This window comes from Coregonus lavaretus, assembly GCF_964263955.1.
Source record: "Coregonus lavaretus genome assembly, chromosome: 37".
Classification (NCBI taxonomy): domain Eukaryota; kingdom Metazoa; phylum Chordata; class Actinopteri; order Salmoniformes; family Salmonidae; genus Coregonus; species Coregonus lavaretus.
Genome location: NC_140024.1, coordinates 15,052,317 through 15,075,128, shown reverse-complemented (window position 1 = coordinate 15,075,128; position 22,812 = coordinate 15,052,317). Strand labels below are relative to the sequence as shown.

At 40.1% G+C, this 22,812-nt stretch overlaps 2 protein-coding genes across 2 annotated transcripts; both read right to left on the bottom strand.

Moving 5' to 3' along the window:
• Positions 1–1,842: 1,842 nt before the first annotated feature.
• LOC311111272 (dynein axonemal assembly factor 4-like) lies at positions 1,843–5,705 on the bottom strand. The gene is made up of 9 exons (XM_084153988.1): positions 5,510–5,705; positions 5,228–5,375; positions 4,406–4,539; positions 4,109–4,325; positions 3,862–4,007; positions 3,097–3,206; positions 2,857–3,010; positions 2,632–2,737; positions 1,843–2,171 (listed from the first exon to the last, which is right to left on the bottom strand). Exons 1-9 carry the CDS (start codon positions 5,630–5,632, stop codon positions 2,047–2,049), a joined length of 1,263 nt encoding a protein of 420 aa, XP_084010114.1. The 5' UTR covers positions 5,633–5,705; the 3' UTR covers positions 1,843–2,046.
• Positions 5,706–5,960: 255 nt separating this feature from the next.
• On the bottom strand, positions 5,961–13,121 carry LOC311111252 (pygopus homolog 1-like). Its single transcript, XM_084153966.1, has 3 exons — positions 12,959–13,121; positions 10,578–10,663; positions 5,961–10,342 (listed from the first exon to the last, which is right to left on the bottom strand). The coding sequence occupies exons 1-3, from the start codon at positions 13,005–13,007 to the stop codon at positions 9,140–9,142; spliced, it is 1,338 nt and encodes a 445-aa protein (XP_084010092.1). The 5' UTR covers positions 13,008–13,121; the 3' UTR covers positions 5,961–9,139.
• Between the last annotated feature and the right edge of the window lie 9,691 nt (positions 13,122–22,812).

Sequence of the window (22,812 nt, the reverse complement as noted above, 5' to 3'; positions counted from 1 at the left end):
TTAATGTTGCCACTGGGTCGCGAATGTTGCTGCCATAACGCTAATAACAACACAGACCTTTTGCGAAGCTGAACAGCGTGTTCACACGTGATGAGAGAGAAGTGTAGTTTTAAGTTTGAGTTTGCATGAATTGAGCACATATCGTTTGCCGAAGTTGGAAACTACTGCTCCCAATATACTATGGTCTCTGGATCACGTGATTGATCAGCTGAGAAATACATGTGTAGATGTAAACGAACATACTAAACTCGTGATTTTAGCCTACTGCAATGAATATGTCAATGGGTTGGCTTTATTCAATACGCCCAATTTTTATGTAAGGTTTTCATAAAAATAGACACAAGGCTTAGAATGAAGAGCTATGAAGGAAGGAGGATGATCCTTCCGATCTAGTACATCTACATCTATGTAAACTGTCGAGTCAAAACCGTTGCTAAGGAGGGTAGCTAGGGTAACCAAAATCCTGAATCCATGACGGAGGTCTGTCCCTTTATACACAATATATGGTCTGTCCTCCCCAACCAACTATCAAGGTAAGTCTTACTTTAGGAGTTTACAAAGTTTGTCTGAACCTTGTAGTGTTTCATAAAGCAGGGTTTCCCAAACTCGGTCCTGGGGCCCCCCTGGGTGTTTTGGGTTTTGCCCTAGCGCTACACAGCTGATTAAAATAACCAACTCATCATCAAGCTTTGATTATTTGAATCAGCTGTGTGTAAGGCAATAACCAAAACGTGCACCAGGGGGGAGGGCCCAGGATCGAGTTTAGGAAACCCAGTCATAAGGTATGCTGATATTCAGAGAGGCAGAGGTAAAGAGATCGGCCCAACTCGGCGGAAAATCTGTCACCCACCAAGCAAGGAGTTTTTGTATGGAGGTCAATGAGTGTCGAATTTGGTAAACGAAAAATGAATGGCTTATTTGCTATGTTTATTTGATTGAATAGACGTTTCGTAATGCTTAGGTTGTTAGTGTACTGATAGAAGTAGGACACGTGACATCCCCGCAACTTTGACAAAAAACACTTTATATCGGAGTTGTCTCGAGATGGTTATGTATATTCATGGTATGAGGCTAGTAGCATAGCATCTCTCCATTAAATACAGGGGGTTGACATCAACAACCCTCATCGACTATTTTAAAAAGTATTACAATTATGAGATGTATCCACCAATCCAAAGAAAGGATAGGCGTGCTGCTTTTTGGACAACGACTCCCATTGTTAGGGCAGAGAGACCAGTATCTTGTCAGTATCCATAATCTTTATTATATTTTGGGAAAACCGAGTTTGGGAAACCCTGGACTATTTGATATTTATGTTTTATTTTTTCATCACCTGACCTTCTAGGTAGACTGTTGCGTAGGCCTACCAATGTCGGCTCCTCAACAGCAGGAACAAAGCAGAGCCCTGTGTGCAAACCCTGGGAATCCTGTTTTCTCATGTATGATGACCCCAGTTGTTAAAGACACTTATTCTGTGCCATGGGCGAAGCCTCAAAGCCCCTTCTACAAGACCACCTCAAGTGACTATGGGGTTAGTCCTCCAACATTTGAATCATCACCCTGTACCTACCACCCACTTTCACAAAGATTCACAGAAGACCTTGGGAACTGTGGGATGTTCCGTGACAACTCCTTCAATACAAGTCTTGATCGAAGCAGGGTATATGACTGCCCTAACTTGCAAAACACTATCTGATTTGATTGACATGGTATAACATTGTCTTGGTGTTGATTAAACTACCTGTTGGACCTTCACTCCATGGACAATGATTGGTGTCCCGAAAACGCATAAAAGCTGTACATTTAAGTTCTACAATATACTTGTATCATTCTACATACACACAAAGTAAAGCATATTTTTACTTGCACTTATGTTATTTGTGACATTATACAGAAACACACTAATAGCGGGAGCAAATTACAATGTTTGACTTTTTAAAAAAATATTGTATCACTATAAACACATTAGGCTACATTGAACAAGTGGGCTATCAGCATTCATTGTAAAGTGTTCCTCATTGCAAAAATGTATACAAATGTCTTAAATTATTGTTTTATTAATTCAGGACAGGGTGCACTCCCTTGGATGATTTGTCTGATTTTGTGTGTGTCGGCTTGTAGAGTTTCATTTTGAGGATCAATCTTCAAAGCAGCCTGGTAATCTTGAAGACCTATGAAAATATTTCCAAATGAGAAAAAAAGTTTAACTGACTGCATAGGCCATGGTAGGCATAGTCTGCTAAACCAGCTGTCCCTACTCCCTAGCCTAGGATATCCACAGCAGCATTATTTCAGTCACAAGGCGAAAGTAGGCTTTTCATTCTGGGCAGAACAAACAAAATAGAATCTACTTTTTAGCCAGCAGAGGTCGGTGTTACACAGGGTAAAGCACAAAACACCCATCTCTGGGGCTACAGTACTTAATACATTAGCTCCTTGTCTAAATCTGTAGAAAAAAGTCAAAGGTGCTATAACTATACTAATTTGTTAAATTCAGTTGTCTTTTCTCTTTTTTGCATTTCACTTGTCCAAGTATGAATGACAATGAGGTCTAAAACTAAAATAGAAAGTGCCAAGGGGAGCCATGTAGCATTGAGGCTTGAGAAATGCCCTTGTTGACATTGCACAGACCTTCAGTATAGAGCTCCAGTTCACAAAAAGCTGTGCCTCGTCTTACATGGGCTCTTGTTCTGGCACCTGCATTGCCAGCCACGGGTGGCGTCAACAGATCAAGTGCCTGCAATGAAAGATTGTGGGTATGAGGAAACATTGTAATGTCATATTCTATACAACCAGCTCTTTTACCAACGCTGTTGAGTAAAAGGAAACATTTACACAAGAAAGATGAATACTGACCCAAGAGGAATCCTCAATGGCTTTATGAAGATTCCTTAGTTTCAAGTGACAAGCAGCACGGTTTGAATATATGGCAGGAATCGCTCTGTTAAGCTTTATGGCAAGGCTGTAAGCATTGATTGCAGCCAAGTAGTTACCAGTTGCAAACAATTTGCTGAAAAACATGGAGGGAAGACATTTAATATTAACACTGCTTCATTGTTTGATGATCACTGATTTTGACAATATTAGCCTACTTACTCGCCTTTCTCCTTTAACCAGTCAGGGTTCCTCTCTTCTTCTGTCAGGTCCTTCAGCTCTGCCAGGTCTGCATTTATTGCCCTTCTGGCCTCGGCCTGCTTCTGAAGCCACTGTTCCAACAAAACACAAACATATGATTGGGTTGGCTTGATAAAATGTAAAAAATAAAACACAACAACATGACGCTACCTCCCAATAGGGAACCGAGAATGGACAAACGCAACTCTTACATATCCCGTGTCCATAGCTTAAAGTAAAGACAAAGCAGTCAATACCCATATTTAAGGGCAATTCCACCACTTTTCAACTTCCTTTTCCTTATCTTCAGCATAATAGCAGTGTCTACATATGTGAAAACGGGGCATTTCTAAGTTAAAATGTTCTACCCGATGACATTATCAAAAGTTAACATTTTAAAAACTGTGATTTTCAAACACTGAGATTCACAGTGACGTGGGGAGCAATAATATACCTTCCCTCTGGCTAGAAACTCGTTGCAGGTTTTGAAAATCACAGTTTTTCTGACTTTTAATCCTACCCTGTGATGTCACAGATAAGCATTTTTTAGGACTGTTCTTATCTTTTTAACCACGGATCATAGAAACGTGCTGTTTTCACATACAGTATGTAGACACTGGTATGGTGCTGCAGATAATGAATATGAGGTTGAAAAGTGGCGGAATTGCCCATTAATAAACCAAAGATTCACTGATGAAAAAACCTGGTTAATACTTGAAAGTGGAAAGGGAAAGGACGAGTTTACACCTCTTCCTCCTCTGGTACTCTTGATTCTCGTAGGGCCGTGGGAAACACTCGCGGTGTGAACTTGATTTGAATGTTGCCTGTGGATCTTGGAGCTGGCAAATCCACCTGTTTTTTCTTGCTGATTGATTGAACACTGGTTTTCTGATCTATGTAAGAAACAAGCAGATGATATTCATTACGGAATACTCAACCAATCAAACATATGATTGCAGAATGTACAATTCGATTGTACCAGAGTTTTATTTACCATGCTTGACCTTGCATCTGTCTGATGTTCTGGGTACATGTATCTTTTCCGATCTGCTTTGTTTGTAAACCTTGATTCTCTGACTTTGTAGCTTTAGTTGGGCCTCCTCCTCTGCTATTTGCCTCTGCTTCAGTTTCCATGCCTCCAACTCTGCTGTTGCTTTCTCACGTTCATCATCCTTCATTTTCTGGATCCTGGCTCTCTCTTCTTCTTCAAGCTGAAAATATCAAATAACTGAAAATTAAAATGTATTCTTAACACAAATTACACAGAATATATTTTACAAGTGTATCTCACCTTCATCATGGTCTCAAGTGCATATTTCCTTTCTTCTTGTGTTTTCGTAGCTTTGGCTTTCGACTCAGCAGCAAGCTTTTCCTGGGCTTTCAGGAGTGCTCTTTCCCTGATCTCTCTCAATTTGTCTTTGTCATCTAAAACAGATACACACAAGATCATTATAATATCTTCTTTGTGGAATAATACCAATCAGGATCAAATGTAATACATATAATTAAGTTGTAAAAACACTGTGACTACTTTGCATAATGTATAGCAGCTGCTATACCATGGCATTGTTGAATACTTGTTTCTGATTGGCTTGAAGGGCATTCTAGAGCGTGCATTAATTACCTATAAGGCACGGTATATCAGCAGGGTAGAATTCAATGGCTTTAGTTCATTCTTACATGTTCTATGTTTGAGCTGCTTTTGAAAGCAAAAGTCGAATTGAAAACATTATTGGCATTACTGAATTCGATTTCAATAATAGCAAGCTAGGACTGATGGTTTGGTTAGCTAAACTAGCAAGTCTGTTTGTTTGGTTACCAAGGCAACTACTGTAGCTAGCCTATCTAGTAAACTTGCTAGCTATGTCAGTGGATGTTGAACACATTTCCAGCAGCAAATGTGTTAAATTATAGCCATGGTATGAAAGGGTTATAATCAACTCGGGGCTCTATGCGTTCTCTGGAAAATAATGCAACTCCATGGAAGGTTTGTTCCACTCTGCCAGCGCATCTTCAATGTCATTCATTATTTTCCAATGCATAGACCCTCGTTGATTATCCCTTACTTAGCTAACTAGACTAATATCTATATTGATGTTAGCTAATGACTTACTGTTATTAATCACAAGGTGCTCCCACAGTCTCTCCTTCTTTTTCTGCAATGTGAAAACTGCAACTCCATTTCCAATTTTTGCTGTGCTTTTGTCATCATCTATTGGCTCAGACAGGAAGGCTTCAAATAAAAATGGGGGGAAATGTACCTAAATGAAGGAGGCAAGCCAAAGCAAACTGATTACCAAAGCAATTGCCCATTTACTACTGTTGACAACATTTAGATAGGTAGCTAGCTAACGTTAGCTAGCTAGCTTTAGGGTGTTTCCAAAAAAACGTTTACCTTCAGATATTCGTCTGTGGAAAAGATGTCTACTTTCCCAACCTTTACTCCTTTTAATGGTACATTTATGTAAACAATCGTTTCTGTCTGTGTCCATGTGTAATCTTTGACAATCAAAGGCATTTCAAACCAATTTATAGTTAACTTTCGGTTGCTAAATTTCTGTGAGTGTGTGGTGGTAGCTACAACATTGGCGGTTGCCAAGGAAGAAGTAAAGTTGTTACAGCGAACGATTGATGTACTTCCTGTCTCAAAGTTTGGCGCTAGTTAAAGGGCCACTGCCAGGCCAGCCTACATTCAGATCCTAGAGGCCAGCTGGACTTGAAGGGTTGAAGCAAAGAATATCTGATAGTTCTAAATGTTCTGATGTAGTGTTCCTAATGCTCTAAGGGGCTATTTTTGAAGGTGTAAATCTGATAGCCCAACATTTTCACACATAAAAGCGATGACACGATTTCAAAGTTGTATTTATTAAAATAAGTTTGGCAATAAAATCTTTCAATTTAGAAAAAAGAGTTTGTGGCATCAGTAATATTATTGCATACATTCATTATAAAGAACAGAATACAAAACAAATGATTCTGATAGTTTAATTACTGAAAGTTAGCTTGGTCTTTCAGTAACAGATAAGCTTTAGGTCATTGAAGAAATTAAACCATATTGTTCATACTACAGAGGCTCATATATCTTATCTATTACCAGACCTCACAACTGAGTCCTGTTTGCCTTTTATTTTATTTATTTTTTTACCTCTGCACAATTTTCATAAAACCACAATCACATTGTTGTAACTATGAGTGAAATTAACATTTGAGATCATGTACCGGTACATTCAATATCCTACAGGCAATATAATCAGGTGCTCATCTGAAAATTATAGCATTTTTGGTGGCCAATCGATGTGGGAAAAGTATGTACAATGTGCATGTACAATGAGAATACAGATTATTAATACATTACATTTACTAATAAACAACATTTTCAACTGTCAAGAAAATAAGGCATCTGGTGTCAACAGTCATCTAGTATGAACATTTTTACTTGAAAATCAAGCTAACTGCACTTTGCAAACAATGAGATATGTAAGTGGAGTTGTTATTCTGTAAGGAATGTACTTATGAAATTAAATAACATTTTGGTACATGACCATTTTTGTGTTAAATCGAATAAAACCGGATTCAAAACCATTATCAATTAATTAGGAATGGGGTAATAATATATTATTCCTATTAACTTTATCAATATTTTGATCACACAATATTCAGCTACATCACAAATAGCTAATAAATTAACAGTCAACAACATACAAATGCAGTTTTTTCACTTGATATATTAAGCAAAATATCTGGAGGTGATGATGTATCAAAACACTTGTAAGGCTGTTGATCCTGATGTTAACACTGAATCAATAGTAAATATTAACTGCTTGTTCATACCAGTTCAAAAAGGAAGCAAACATTGATACAATGACATTATACAAAATTGAGCACAGTACTGTATACATTCACAATGCCACATTGAGTAGTTTTAAAAGTTGAGTAGTTTTGATCAGTAGTTTTGATTTGTTTTATAGCAGACTTTGGACAATTTTTTAAATGACTGACAATATGAAAACTAATTTCTGAGCAATATCAACTACCAATATTTATGTCTGATGGGCCGAAGCCTAACTTGAGCAATGTCTTCCCATAGAAAGTAGGTGTGATAGATTTATTTGAAATTGTGAAAATAGTTGAATCACCAAAATATTGCAGTATCGAACTTGATGAAAAATAAGTTATCCAAACAATAAGATAAATCTACATGAGAAAAGCAAACTATTTGAAAATATATTTAGTTTACTTTAAGCTACTTCTAAAACTGCCTTCCCTAGTAGCAAAAATGGAAGCCATGCATGAAACTATAAATTGAAAAAAAAGTTTACTTTGAACCAAGGTTATTTTACCTTTATGCAGTAAGCATGTCTCTTAGTACTAATTATCATATTATTTTACCTTTCCAAAATGAAAACACTTGTTTCAAAATATAAAGAAATGTTGATTTAAATGCATCATGTTTGCGCAAAAACAGGAAAGGCACAATAATCAAATGAGAGCAAAGCAAAGTGCACACATACTAAAAACATATTTAGAGCATAACATGTCTTTTATATAATAGGTTCATTTAAATGAGGTTAATCTGTATAATGTTTTATAAAGTAACTTCATTAAGGCTCAAAATACATTAAATATCAACAGTTTGAAAAACACACATGGATCGTTCCACGAAATTAGTGCCCTTTGATATTCTACGTAGAAATTGTGCACCAATATTGCATTTTAAAAGCCTGTTATATTCAATGAAGTGCCCTTTAATATAGACCACATGGAAAATTCAACAAATCAGATTTTTTTATATTAATATACTTGCTAAAGTGCCAAAATTCTGCATTTTGACATGTTCCTCCGTGCACTCTCTGACTTCCAGGAAGATTTTAACCCACTTAACCCTAACATTTCTCTAAGTTTTCACCATCATTGTAAAGCCCTAGTTATTTTGATGCTTTGACAAAGTCATTTCTGAAGATTATTATTTATTTAATGTGATTAGTGATTAATTTCAAGGTTTAAAAAAACCTGTCCCTCATTTTAAGGTCAACTCTGTTACGTGAACTGAACTTTTGTTTTAATATGGTTAAACGATTCCTTTTAAAATAATTTTTACAAAAGAAACATTTAACATCTAATAGTCAAATTATAGTGTAGAAGCAGGTGAGCTGGTTCTACTCTTTTTGGCCATTTTCTGGTGTTTTGTGGTGGAAAACTGAGTGGGTTGAGCATAACATGTCAACCCTGTTACCCATAGATAAATTAGACAGGCTAAAAATGTTTGAACATTTATATATTTTTTTTGTTAAGCTTGCATTCAATTGCCCCTCCCTGTTGCACACACAAAGCTTTCATTTCCCCTGTCACGAGGGGATTTATGGCTGATTTAAGATAATCTTCAACCCTGTTACTTTCAAAAACAAAATCATTCACCAAGTTACACATCTCAAAAGGCATAGAATTGGTGGAACGACCAACGTGTATCGAATCATTAAAAAAAAATCTGGTTGTATAGCATACAGTACAGGTGTATGGCTTTGGAGCACCACTCCAGCTGAGACTCAACTTTTTGGGAAAAAATCATACTGCTCAAAAACTATAACAGCAGTTGCAAAAAATATCTGATTAAAACGTTGAATACGTTTGCATCCGTCAATCAGTTAACCTTTCCGGAGAGAGCTTACTCATACTGATGTTGTAATAAGTTATATAAACTAGGCCAGGAAGGTTGGGAGGAACAGTAAGGACCTCGTTAAGAGAATGACATTATTGTGGTCAACATGGCCAATGGTACCTGCCCAAAAATAGGGAATACATATGACATTAAAGATAACTTCAGTCTAGCTTTTGCATTGGCCTAAGCACGGGACAAACTGCTATCCAAATTATACCAAATGTCAAATAAAACAACAATGGTAAAAATTTAACCCTTCGTAAACCCTACGTAAAAACGTAAGGAAAATTAACCTACAAAGGAAGCATACCAAAGAAAATGACCAGTATAAGATAGAATAATGTTACCGATGGCATATTCATGACCATATCACTCGCTGTTAACTGTTGGCTGCTGCCCTGCTGGCTGCCCTGTTAGCTCCTTTGTTCTAAGGAGCTGTGCCCCCTTCTCCTCCATACAGACGTCACAGCCCCACACTGCCGACACCTCTGCTGTCAACAGGTTATACGCTGTCTCAGTCATTCCAGTACAAACCCTGTGGAACCATTTTTGACATGAGGCCTCACACAGGATAGCTTCCTGGTCATCATTCACTTCATTCAGGCATATTCCACATGGAAACACAGGCAACGTGGAGGAGTGGCTAGGCCTGTTGGGATGCATCAGTGTCTTATTGCTGGCCACACCACCACCTCCACTGCTTCTACTCCGCTCCAGGGGGGTTGCCTCCATGTGCCTGCCTGACTGTGGTGACTTCTTCAGGGAATCATTATTGGGGAGGATGATGCCATTGATTTTCTCTGTGGTGTTAGGCTGACTTGCACCCTGACAAACCAGGGCGCCTCTATTCTTTGATTTCAGGTCGACAGAGTTTTTCTGACCCATGATCTCCTCCGAGCCATGGCTTCGTTTCCGTGGAGATGTGTTCTGGGATGTACTTTTGCTTGAATCCACCTCACTCAAGTCCTGTTTAGGTGTGGGTGTATTGGACTGGGTAAAGCTGTTGTTTTGCTGCTGCCGGGTAAAACCAGGACTAGAGTCCATGCCGGGTCGGGGAGGTGGATTCCCAATTGGGTTGACTGCTGATCTAAAGCTCGGACCCATGTCAGGAGTAGTGCTTTGGGTCACATTATGCAGATGCACCTGATTCATGTTGTCACGGGGACCTGGTCTAAAAGGCTGATTGGGTGGAAGTGGCATGTTACTGTTGTTGTTGCTTAATGGTGGATGGTTACCGTAATTGGGATTTTCATGGTACCCATAGTTAAAATCGGGGGGTCGACTGAACCCCATGCCCATTTGAGTCTGGGCAAAAGGGTGGAGCTGGTTTCGTATCTGGTAGAGACCCCTGTAAGAAGAGGGCATCCTATTGGGCATGAGGGTGTCCATCCTGGGAGGGCCATAGCCACTGAAGCCAGGGTAGTGTGGGTGGCCAAAATATGGGTTCCCAGAGGACAGAGGCTTGAAAGATGGTGTGTTGTAGTCGTCATCAAAAGGATTGGCAGCCACTAGGTGGTCGGCACTTCGGTTTGGTGGTGGAGCATACTCAGATAGAGGAGCGAAGGAGGGAGCCTGGGGACACACATGAAAAGGTAATGATAAAGGTAGTTGATACAGAACTATGCAAGCAGCGTCAAACACTTGACTTCTCAAAAATGTGTTGAATAAGTGAGCAGCATATTAGTTTTGTCTTGAAATAGCATTGTTTGACTAAATGAGGTTGGTCAAGATCGGAAACCACAAGATTTTCGACCTATAACAAATAAAGGGAATCTCAGAAAGTCAGATTACTGTGCTGGTATTTTACCTGTGTGTTCGACTTGCACTTTTTCTTGTCTGGGCTACCCAGCAGAACACCCGGCCCTCCTAGATCATCAAGCCCACCATCTCCACCTGAAAAAGAAAACCACACAAAATGTTATCCAGCCACATAAAATGCAAATTCCCCATTAAATTACAAGGCACACTTTTCACTCGGACAAACATTGTATAGAAAACGTACTTGCGGCATGTCAATCTGTTGAACAACACAGAACTTGTTGAATTTTCTCATTCTTGAATGGCTTATTGCATACACCTTCGTGAAGTCCACGTGCAAGCAGTGTCAGGATTACATTTTAAGAAAGGCTGGCTGCACACTTTTTTCTTGTTGTTTAAGCCAATTTCAAATGGTCCAGTCACTGAAATCTTCTCCAATGAGAAAAATCTAAAATGTTTGGCAGCTTGCTGCCCCTATCACATTGTCCAAGTTGCCCCTATGATAAGCTGTAAATTAATGTAACCTACTTAGGTTACATTAATTTACAGCTTATCATAGGGGCAACTTGGACAATGTGATAGGGGCAGCAAGCTGCCAAACATTTTAGATTTTTTGTCAGTATACTTGGTAACCAGAATCAAATTACCATAACTCAGCAGTAACCTCCCCTCCCCTCCCCTCCTCTCCTCTCCTCTCCTCTCCTCTCCTCTCCTCTCCTCTCCAGGGTCTATTACCACAATAGATCAATACAGTGGAACTCTGGACCTAACCCCTTTAAAGTAGTGCACTAAATAGGCAATAGGATGCCATTTGGGGCAGGCCTAACCCTGGTCTATAGACTGGACGCCTGCCTGAAGCTCCTGACAGGACGCCTGCCTGGAGCTCCTGACAGCCTCCCAGTCTTCATACACGGTCGATAACCAACATCCTTCTAAAGGCTCCTCAAGGATGCAAAGGTACATTAAAGGCTCAATCACAAAGAAGTGTTGGATTGTTATGCCACTACGATGGCTGGTATCTATTATCTACTGGGTCTGTGGGTCATACTGGCCTGGTATCTATTATCTACTGGGTTTGGGGGTCATACTGGCTGGTATCTATTATCTCCTTGGTCTGGGGTGTCATACTGGCCTGGTATTTATTATCTACTGGGTCTGGGGGGGGGATCATACTGGCCTGGTATCTATTATCTACTGGGTCTATGGGTCAAACTGGCCTGGTATCTATTATCTACTGGGTTTGTGGGTCATACTGGCCTGGTATCTATTATCTACTGGGTCTGAGGATCATACTGGCCTGGTATCTAGTATCTAGTATCTACTGGATCTGGGGGTCATACTGGCTGGTATCTATTATCTCCTTGGTCTGGGGTGTCATACTGGCCTGGTATCTATGATCTACTGGGTCTGGGGGGGATCATACTGGCCTGGTATCTATTATCTACTGGGTCTGGGGGTCATACTGGCCTGGTATCTATTATCTCCTTGGTCTGGGGTGTCATACTGGCCTGGTATCTATTATCTACTGGGTCTGGGGGTCATACTGGCTGATATCTATTATCTACTGGGTCTGGGGGTCATACTGGCTGGTATCTATTATCTACTGGGTCTGGGGGTCATACTGGCCTGGTATCTATTATTTACTGGATCCGGGGGGGTCATACTGGTCTGGTATCTATTACCTACTGGGTCTGGGGGGGGGGGTCATACTGGCCTGACATCTATTAGCCTTTACACACAGCTCTGTAAATAAGTCAAACATGTAACAGTTGTTCAATGCTATTAAAACCACCCAAATCTTCTCCATTGGTGGGCTAGTTTGTGTAATTGTTATAAAAAAGAAATACATTGCAAAACAGTAGGCTAGTTCTTGTATGATAGCCTCCAGTAGGCTACTGGCGCATGTGATGAATGCTCATCAATGTTTTTCATTTCTGTAGCCTATATCTTGTTATAAATAAATGGGGCCTACAGTTTATGCAACATAATTTGTCCTAGAGAAGTAAAACTCAAGTCTCAGACAGTCGGTTAACTAAATTAAAAGATTAGTCAGATTTTGACCGCTGAGCTGTCACCTAAATGCACTTTTTATTAGTTCACAGCAATAAGAAAACGTCAGCTGGCTACATAAAAAAAAAGTTCGTGGCAGTTCCAAATTTGCGAACACATTCCGACAGTGAAAGTTTGAACTTTCCACGTCAGCAAGGTAAATTAGATTTGAATAGTTTACTCTATTTTTTTTTTAAACTGAAAGTGCCAGCGCTGTCTATTTATTTTGAGTTTCATTCAATACTTCAAAGGCCTTGAGGTAGGCCGATAAGCTCCTTCAAAGTCGTAATTATGGTCGAGACTTGTGTGCAGCGTATCGTGCCCCCACACACAGCAACATATCACGCGCAGGAAGGGAAAAATATCGAAAACGCGCATTACCTCGGTTTCTTTTGAGCGAGAAGGTATCTTTATCCTGTTCTTTTGACATTACAGAGCTCCTTACATGACTTAAACGTGCAAAATTGTGCTGAAAAGGTAACAGTAGCCGACCGCTCTCTCCCCTCCAGCAGCAATCACAGCTATCTGTGTGACGAGGAAAGCTGCAATCCTTTGCAAAGTTTGGGAGGAGCAGACAAATTCAACTTCATTATATCCTGTGTCACGCGAGGAAATTATTGTTAACGTTGTATCATTATCACTTATTTATCCACGTGGCACATGACTGGCACTTGTAAAGCACGGTTAATATTAGATTTTGACAAACGGAACCTTTGTGTGACAGCACAGAAACCCCTCCTCATTGGCATGTTGAGTGTGTCTGCACTGCAGCTCGGTCAGAAGTGTCGCGGTGTCCTGTGATGAACCGCTGATGTAATGATGCGACTGGGGCGGAAGCTAATAAATCCAGTCTAGATATTTAGAGGCAATATCTGTCTGTCAAATAATTGTTTATTTGAGGTTTATTACATACAGTTGAAGTCGGAAGTTTACATACACCTTAGCCAAATACATTTAAACTCAGTTTTTCACAATTCCTGACAATTAATCCTAGTAAAAATACCCTGTTTTAGGTCAGTTAGGATCACCACTTTATTTTAAGAATGTGAAATGTCAGAAGAATAGTAGCGAGAATGATTTATTTCAGCTTTTATTTCTTTCATCACATTCCCAGTGGGTCAGAAGTTTACATACACTCAATTAGTATTTGGTAGCATTGCCTTTAAATCAGGGGTGTCAAACTCATTTAAGCTCAGGGGCCACATGGAGGAAAATCTATTCCCAAGTGGGCCGGACCGGAAAAATCATGGTATATATATAACTTAAAAACAACAACTTCAGATTGTTTTCTTTGTTTTAATACGATCAACATACAACATAAAGCTGGAGCCTGAGGACAGTGTGTCCAAAATAGTACAAGCACAACATCACTATTAATCATAAAACATGTCAAGTTTATTTGAAAATTCTAAAGAAAAAGAACACACAAACACACAATGCCTCAGTGATTAACAGAACTGTTTCACAGATCACAGAACTATATCAGGGTGTCATTTCTCAGGCAGAAATGTAGATAAAAAGAATGAAATCCTGTTCCCCAAACAAGTGCAAGAACCACAGAGTCAAGAATAGGTTAAATATACAAATAAAATAAAATCAATTAAAAACAATAGCACATCAACATAAAAACACATAAACATAAAGCTGGAGCCTGAGGACAGTGTCCAAAAGCACAACATCACTATTAATCATAAACACCTCAAGTTATTTGAAAGTTCTGAGGACAAAGAACACACAAACACACAATGCCTCAGTGATTAACAGAACTGTTTCACAGATCACAGAACTATATCAGGGTGTCATTTCTCAGGCAGAAATGTAGATAAAAATAATGAAATCCTGTTCCCCAAACAAGTGCAAGAACCACAGAGTCAAGAATAGGTTAAATATACAAATAAAATAAAATCAATTAAAAACAATAGCACATCAACATAAAAACATATAAACATAAAGCTGGAGCCTGAGGACAGTGTCCAAAAGCACAACATCACTATTAATCATAAAACACCTCAAGTTATTTGAAAGTTCTGAGGACAAAGAACACACAAACACACAATGCCTCAGTGATTCACAGAAGTATATCACAGATCACAGAACTATATCAGGGTGTCATTTCTCAGGCAGAAATGTAGATAAAAATAATGAAATCCTGTTCCCCAAACAAGTGCAAGAACCACAGAGTCAAGAATAGGTTAAATATACAAATAAAATAAAATCAATTAAAAACAATAGCACATCAACATAAAAACATATAAACATAAATCTGAAAGCGTTGCTCAAACTCCCGTAACAGTCCCGTTATTTTATCTTTGAACCGCTTCATGTCTGCCACATGTTGGGTCGCGCACACATTTTTCAGATAGGGGAAATGAGCTGCATCACCACCGGCAAGTTGCATCTCCCACAATGACAGCTTCAACTTGAAAGAACGTATGCTGTCATAATACTGCGTGACAACTTTGTTGCGCCCTTGCAGCTGTTTGTTCAAGTTATTCAGGTGCTCTGTAACATCCACCATAAATGCAAGGTCCTGCATCCATTCTGCGGAATGAAATTCTAACACTGGTTTGCCCTTTTCTTCCATGAACTGTTCAATTTCTTCTCGTAAATCAAAGAAACGCCTCAGCACAGCACCTCGGCTTAACCATTTTACCTCAGTGTGGTATGGCAGGCCATAGATGTGGTCTTTCTCTCTGAGAAGGCTGTCAAACTGACGGTGATTCAGGCTTCTGGATCGGATGAAATTAACAGTTTGGATGACCACCTTCATGACGTTACCCATCTTTAATGACTTGCAACACAAAGCCTCCTGGTGCAAAATACAGTGAAAAGTCAAAAATCACGTCCTCCAATTGCAGATTGCACTTTCTCTCTGAACTTTGTCACAACGCCTGCTTTTTTCCCGATCATTGAGGGCGCACCATCTGTAGCCAGGCTGACAGCGCGGGACCAGTCCACTCCGACCCTGTCCAGCGCGCCGACGAGTGCGGTAAAAATATCAGCTGCTGTCGTTGTATCTGTCATCGGCACCAACTCCACAAACTCCTCGGTGACGGTCAATGTGTCATCAACTCCGCGGATGAAAATGGCCAGTTGTGCAACATCTGTAATGTCCGTGCTTTCATCAATTGCAACCGAAAACGCAATAAATGACTTTACTTTTTGCTTCAACTGGCTGTCCAAATCCACTGAAAGATCGGAAATCCTGTCTGCAACTGTGTTTCTTGTCAGGCTGATATTTGCAAAAGCCTGCCGCTTTTCAGGGCACACAATCTCCGCTGCCTTCATCATGCATGTTTTTACAAATTCACCCTCACTAAATGGTTTTGAAGCCACTGCGATTTCATTAGCAATGAGGTAGCTAGCTTTCACTGCAGCGTCACTGATGTCTCGGCTGTGAGTAAACACAGACTGCTGTTTCTTCAGACCCGCCAACAGTTCATTCACCTTCTCTCATCTCCGCTGTCCTTGAAAGTTGTCATATTTGTCGGCATGAAGACTCACATAGTGGCGACGAAGGTTATATTCTTTCAGCACTGCAACATGCTCTGAACACACCAAACATACAGCTTTCCCATTCAATTCCGTGAATAAATAGGATGACCATTTTTCTTGGAACACTCTGCACTCTGCGTCCACTTTTCTCTTTTTTGACAGAGACATATTGGGGCAATGAGGGTGCCAAAGCACATAATGTTAAAAGTAGAAGCCGTAATAAATATCGCGGGCAAAACAAAGTAGCTCATTGGCTGCACGTGCTTGACCTACTTGCTCTGCCCCGGTATAAACAGTTTGCTTGCTTAACACAATTGCTATTGCGCCATCCAGTGGACGCAATTGGAACAGCAGTTTATTTTATTGAAAAATTGCAGCGCATTTTTATACTTTACAAAATTATTATTAAAATCTTTATTTTTTATTTTTTATTTTTATTTTTATCATCTCGCGGGCCGGATTAAACCCGTTTGCGGGCCTGATCCGGCCCGCGGGCCGGACGTTTGACACCCCTGCTTTAAATTGTTTAACTTGGGTCAAACGTTTCGGGTAGCCTTCCACAAGCTTCCCACAATAAGTTTGGTGAATTTTGGCAATTCCTCCTGACAGAGCTAGTGTAACTGAGTCAGGTTTGTAGGCCTCCTTGCTCGCACACGCTTTCTCAGTTCTGCCGAGATGTTGCTTCAATATATCCACATCATTTTCCTTCCTCATGATGCCATCTATTTTGTGAAGTGCACCAGTCCCTCCTGCAGCAAAGCACCCCCACAACATGATGCTGCCACCCCCGTGCTTCACGGTTGGGATGGTGTTCTTCGGCTTGCAAGCAACTCCCCTTTTCCTCCAAACATAACAATGGTCATTATGGCCAAACAGTTCTATTTTTGTTTCATCAGAGCAGAGGACATTTCTCCAAAAAGTACGATCTTTGTCCCTATCTGCAGTTGCAAACCGTAGTCTGGCTTTTTTATGGCGGTTTTGGAGCAGTGGCTTCTTGCTTGCTGAGCGGCCTTTCAGGTTATGTCGATATAGGACTCGTTTTACTGTGGATATAGATACTTCTGTACCTGTTTCCTCCAGCATCTTCACAAGGTCCTTTGCTGTTGTTCTGGGATTGATTTGCACTTTTCACACCAAAGTACACTTAATCTCTAGGAGACAGAACGCGTCTCCTTCCTGAGCAGTATGATGGCTGCGTGGTCCCATGGTGTTTATACTTGTACACTATTGTTTGTACAGATGAACGTGGTACCTTCAGGCGTTTGGAAATTGCTCCCAAGGATGAACCAGACTTGTGGAGGTCTACCATTTTTTTCTGAGGTCTTGGCTGATTTCTTTTGATTTTCCCATGATGTCAAGCAAAGAGGCACTGAGTTTGAAGGTAGGCCTTGAAATACATCCTCAGGTACACCTCCAATTGACTCAAATGATGTCAATTAGCCTATCAGAAGCTTCTAAAGCCATGACATAATTTTCCGGAATTTTCCAAGCTGTTTAAAGGCACAGTCAACTTAGTGTATGTAAACTTCTGACCCACTGGAATTGTGATACAGTAAATTATAAGTGAAATAATCTGTCTGTAAACAATTGTTGGAAAAATTACTTGTGTCATGCACAAAGTAGATGTCCTAACCGACGCCGGATTCAAAACGTATAATTGTTTCTATTAAAATTATTATACAAAATTCTTGCAACCAATAGAATGTTATATACAGTGAGGGAAAAAAGTATTTGATCCCCTGCTTATTTTGTACGTTTGCCCACTGACAAAGACATGATCAGTCTATAATTTTAATGGTAGGTTTATTTGAACAGTGAGAGACAGAATAACAACAAAAACATCCAGAGAAACACATGTCAAAAATGTAATAAATTGATTAGCATTTTAATGATGGAAATAAGTGTTTGACTCCTCTGCAAAACATGACTTAGTACTTGGTGGTAAACCCCTTGTTGGCAATCACAGAGGTCAGACGTTTCTTGTAGTTGGCCACCAGGTTTGCACACATCTCAAGAGGGATTTTGTTCCACTCCTCTTTGCAGATCTTCTCCAAGTCATTAAGGTTTCGAGGCTGACGTTTGGCAACTCGAACCTTCAGCTCCCTCCACAGATTTTCTATGGGATTAAGGTCTGGAGACTGGCTAGGCCACTCCAGGACCTTAATGTGCTTCTTCTTGAGCCACTCCTTTGTTGCCTTGGCCGTGTGTTTTGGGTCATTGTCATGCTGGAATACCCATCCACGACCCATTTTCAATGCCCTGGCTGAGGGAAGGAGGTTCTCACCCAAGATTTAACGGTACATGGCCCCGTCCATCGTCCCTTTGATGCGGTGAAGTTGTCCTGTCCCCTTAGCAGAAAAACACCCCCAAAGCATAATGTTTCCACCTCCATGTTTGACGGTGGGGATGGTGTTCTTGGGGTCATAGGCAGCATTCCTCCTCCTCCAAACACGGCGAGTTGAGTTGATGCCAAAGAGCTCGATTTTGGTCTCATCTGACCACAACACTTTCACCCAGTTCTCCTCTGAATCATTCAGATGTTCATTGGCAAACTTCAGACGGCCCTGTATATGTGCTTTCTTGAGCAGGGGGACCTTGCGGGCGCTGCAGGATTTCAGTTCTTCACGGCATAGTGTGTTACCAATTGTTTTCTTGGTGACTATGATCCCAGCTGCCTTGAGATCATTGACAATATCCTCCCGTGTAGTTCTGGGCTGATTCCTCACCGTTCTCATGATCATTGCAACTCCACGAGGTGAGATCTTGCATGGAGCCCCAGGCCGAGGGAGATTGACAGTTCTTTTGTGTTTCTTCCATTTGCGAATAATCGCACCAACTGTTGTCACCTTCTCACCAAGCTGCTTGGCGATGGTCTTGTAGCCCATTCCAGCCTTGTGTAGGTCTACAATCTTGTCCCTGACATCCTTGGAGAGCTCTTTGGTTTTGGCCATGGTGGAGAGTTTGGAATCTGATTGATTGATTGCTTCTGTGGACAGGTGTCTTTTATACAGGTAACAAACTGAGATTAGGAGCACTCCCTTTAAGAGTGTGCTCCTAATCTCAGTTCGTTACCTGTATAAAAGACACCTGGGAGCCAGAAATCTTTCTGATTGAGAGGGGGTCAAATACTTATTTCCCTCATTAAAATGCAAATCAATTTATAACATTTTTGATATGCATTTTTCTGGATTTTGTTGTTGTTATTCTGTCTCTCACTGTTCAAATAAACCTACCATTAAAATTATAGACTGATAATTTCTTTGTCAGTGGACAAACGTACAAAATCAGCAGGGGATCAAATACTTTTTTCCCTCAGTGTATATGGGGGATACAACCTTCCCAGCTCTGCAGATTTTGCTGCGAGGAGACAGAGTCATTAGATCATTTATTTTGGTACTGTCCACATATAGCTTGTTTTTGGTCACAGGTCCAGGAATGGCTGAAGAATTTCAACATTTACCTGGAGCTAATGCTGCAGATAGCATATACTGGGTGATTTGAAAAGTCATAGTCAATCGATCAATAATATAATAATACTTTTAGCAAAAATGTTTATCTTTAATTTACAATCTGTAGAAACTATGGGAATAGAAAGGTTCAGAACTTTTGTGAAGCATCACAGCACAGTTGAAAAATATATGGCAAATAGAAATCCAATATGAATGGTGTTAAGAGATATATGGGAGGAGCTGAATGGCACTGAAGGGTGGGACTAATAACAACAAGATAACAAATGTAAAATATACTGTGTCTGTAAAATGTATATAGGTTCAGAACTTTTGTGAAACAGCACAGTTTAAAAAAATGGCAAATAGAAATCAAACTGGATGGACATCAGAAATAGATGGGAGAGATTGAGGGTAGAGGAAGGACAGGACTAAAAACAAACAGAATATAAATATTGTAAAATAGATTGTGTCCGTAAAATGTATATAGTATGTATAAGCTGGAAGTAGAAGCCTAAGTGTTGTTGTTCATTAGTTTACTCCAATTAGGGGAGGGGTGGTAGGGTTAGCAGAAAAAAAATATAGGAAAATATATTTCAAAAAGATATGTGTGTATGTATATATATATATATATATATACAGTGGGGGAAAAAAGTATTTAGTCAGCCACCAATTGTGCAAGTTCTCCCACTTAAATAGATGAGAGAGGCCTGTAATTTTCATCATAGGTACACGTCAACTATCCAGAAAATCACATTGTAGGATTTTTAATGAATTTATTTGCAGATTTTGTGGAAAATAAGTATTTGGTCACCTACAAACAAGCAAGATTTCTGGCTCTCACAGACCTGTAACTTCTTCTTTAAGAGGCTCCTCTGTCCTCCACTCGTTACCTGTATTAATGGCACCTGTTTGAACTTGTTATCAGTATAAAAGACACCTGTCCACAACCTCAAACAGTCACACTACAAACTCCACTATGGACAAGACCAAAGAGCTGTCAAAGGACACGAGAAACAAAATTGTAGACCTGCACCAGGCTGGGAAGACTTAATCTGCAATAGGTAAGCAGCTTGGTTTGAAGAAATCAACTGTGGGAGCAATTATTAGGAAATGGAAGACATACAAGACCACTGATAATCTCCCTCGATCTGGGGCTCCACGCAAGATCTCACCCCGTGGGGTCAAAATGATCACAAGAACGGTGAGCAAAAATCCCAGAACCACACGGGGGGACCTAGTGAATGACCTGCAGAGAGCTGGGACCAAAGTTACAAAGCCTACCATCAGTAACACACTACGCCGCCAGGGACTCAAATCCTGCAGTGCCAGACGTGTCCCCCTGCTTAAGCCAGTACATGTCCAGGCCCGTTTGAAGTTTGCTAGAGTGCATTTGGATGATACAGAAGAGGATTGGGAGAATGTCATATGGTCAGATGAAACCAAAATAGAACTTTTTGGTAAAAACTCAACTCGTCGTGTTTGGAGGACAAAGAATGCTGAGTTGCATCCAAAGAAAACCATACCTACTGTGAAGCATGGGGGTGGAAACATCATGCTTTGGGGCTGTTTTTCTGCAAAGGGACCAGGACGACTGATCCGTGTAAAGGAAAGAATGAATGGGGCCATGTATCGTGAGATTTTGAGTCAAAACCTCCTTCCATCAGCAAGGGCATTGAAGATGAAACGTGGCTGGGTCTTTCAGCATGACAATGATCCCAAACACACCGCCCGGGCAACAAAGGAGTGGCTTCGTAAGAAGCATTTCAAGGTCCTGGAGTGGCCTAGCCAGTCTCCAGATCTCAACCCCATAGAAAATCTTTGGAGGGAGTTGAAAGTCCGTGTTGCCCAGCGACAGCCCCAAAACATCACTGCTCTAGAGGAGATCTGCATGGAGGAATGTGCCAAAATACCAGCAACAGTGTGTGAAAACCTTGTGAAGACTTACAGAAAACATTTGACTTGTGTCATTGCCAACAAAGGGTATATAACAAAGTATTGAGAAACTTTTGTTATTGACCAAACACTTATTTTCCACCATAATTTGCAAATAAATTCATTACAAATCCTACAATGTGATTTTCTGGAAAAAAAATTCTCATTTTGTCTGTCATAGTTGACGTGTACCTATGATGAAAATTACAGGCCTCTCTCATCTTTTTAAGTGGGAGAACTTGCACAATTGGCGGCTGACTAAATACTTTTTTTCCCCACTGTATATATATATATATATATACACAGAGTACCAGTCAAAAGTTTGGACACACCTACTCATTCAAGGGTTTTTCTTTATTTGTACTATTTTCTACATTGTAGAATAATATTGAAGACATCAAAACTATGAGATAACACATATGGAATCATGTAGTAACCAAAAAAGTGTTAAACAAATCAAAATATATTTCAAATAGCCACCGTTTGCCTTGATGACAGCTTTGCACACTTTTGGCATTCTCTCATCCAGCTTCACCTGGAATGCTTTTCCAACAGTCTTGAAGGAGCATAGAGGAGGAGGTGTTATGGTGTGGGGGTGCTTTGCTGGTGACACTGTCTGTGATTTATTTAGAATTCAAGGCACACTTAACCAGCATGACTACCACAGCATTCTGCAGTGATATGCCATCCCATCTGGCTTAGTTCCAAGAAGGAGAGTGATGGAGTGCTGCATCAGATGACCTGGCCTCCACAATCCCCCGACCTCAACCCAATTGAGATAGTTTGGGATGAGTCGGACGGCAGAGTGAAGGAAAAGCAGCCAACAAGGGCTAAGCATATGTGGGAACTCCTTCAAGACTGTTGGAAAAGCATTCCAGGTGAAGCTGGTTGATAGAATGCCAAGAGTGTGCGAAGCGGTCATCAAGTCAAAGGGTGGCTATTTGAAGAATCTCCAAAATAACATATATTTTGATCTGTTTAACACTTTTTTGGTTACTACATGATTCCATATGTGTTATTTCATAGTTTTGATGTCTTTCCTATTATTCTACAATGTAGAAAATAGTAAAAATAAAGAAAAATGAGTAGGTGTGTCCAAACGTTTGACTGGTACTGTATATATTTACAAAAAATATATATGGGGGATTGGAAATGATGCAGACAAGTACATTGATGGAAGCTACAGTGGCTTGCAAGAGTATTCACCCCCCTTGGCATTTTTCCTATTTTGTTACCTTACGACCTGGAATTAAAATTGATTATTTGGGGGTTTGTATCATTGATTTACACAACATGCCTACCACTTTGAAGATGCAAAATATTTTTTATTGTGAAACAAACAAGAAATAAGACAAAAAA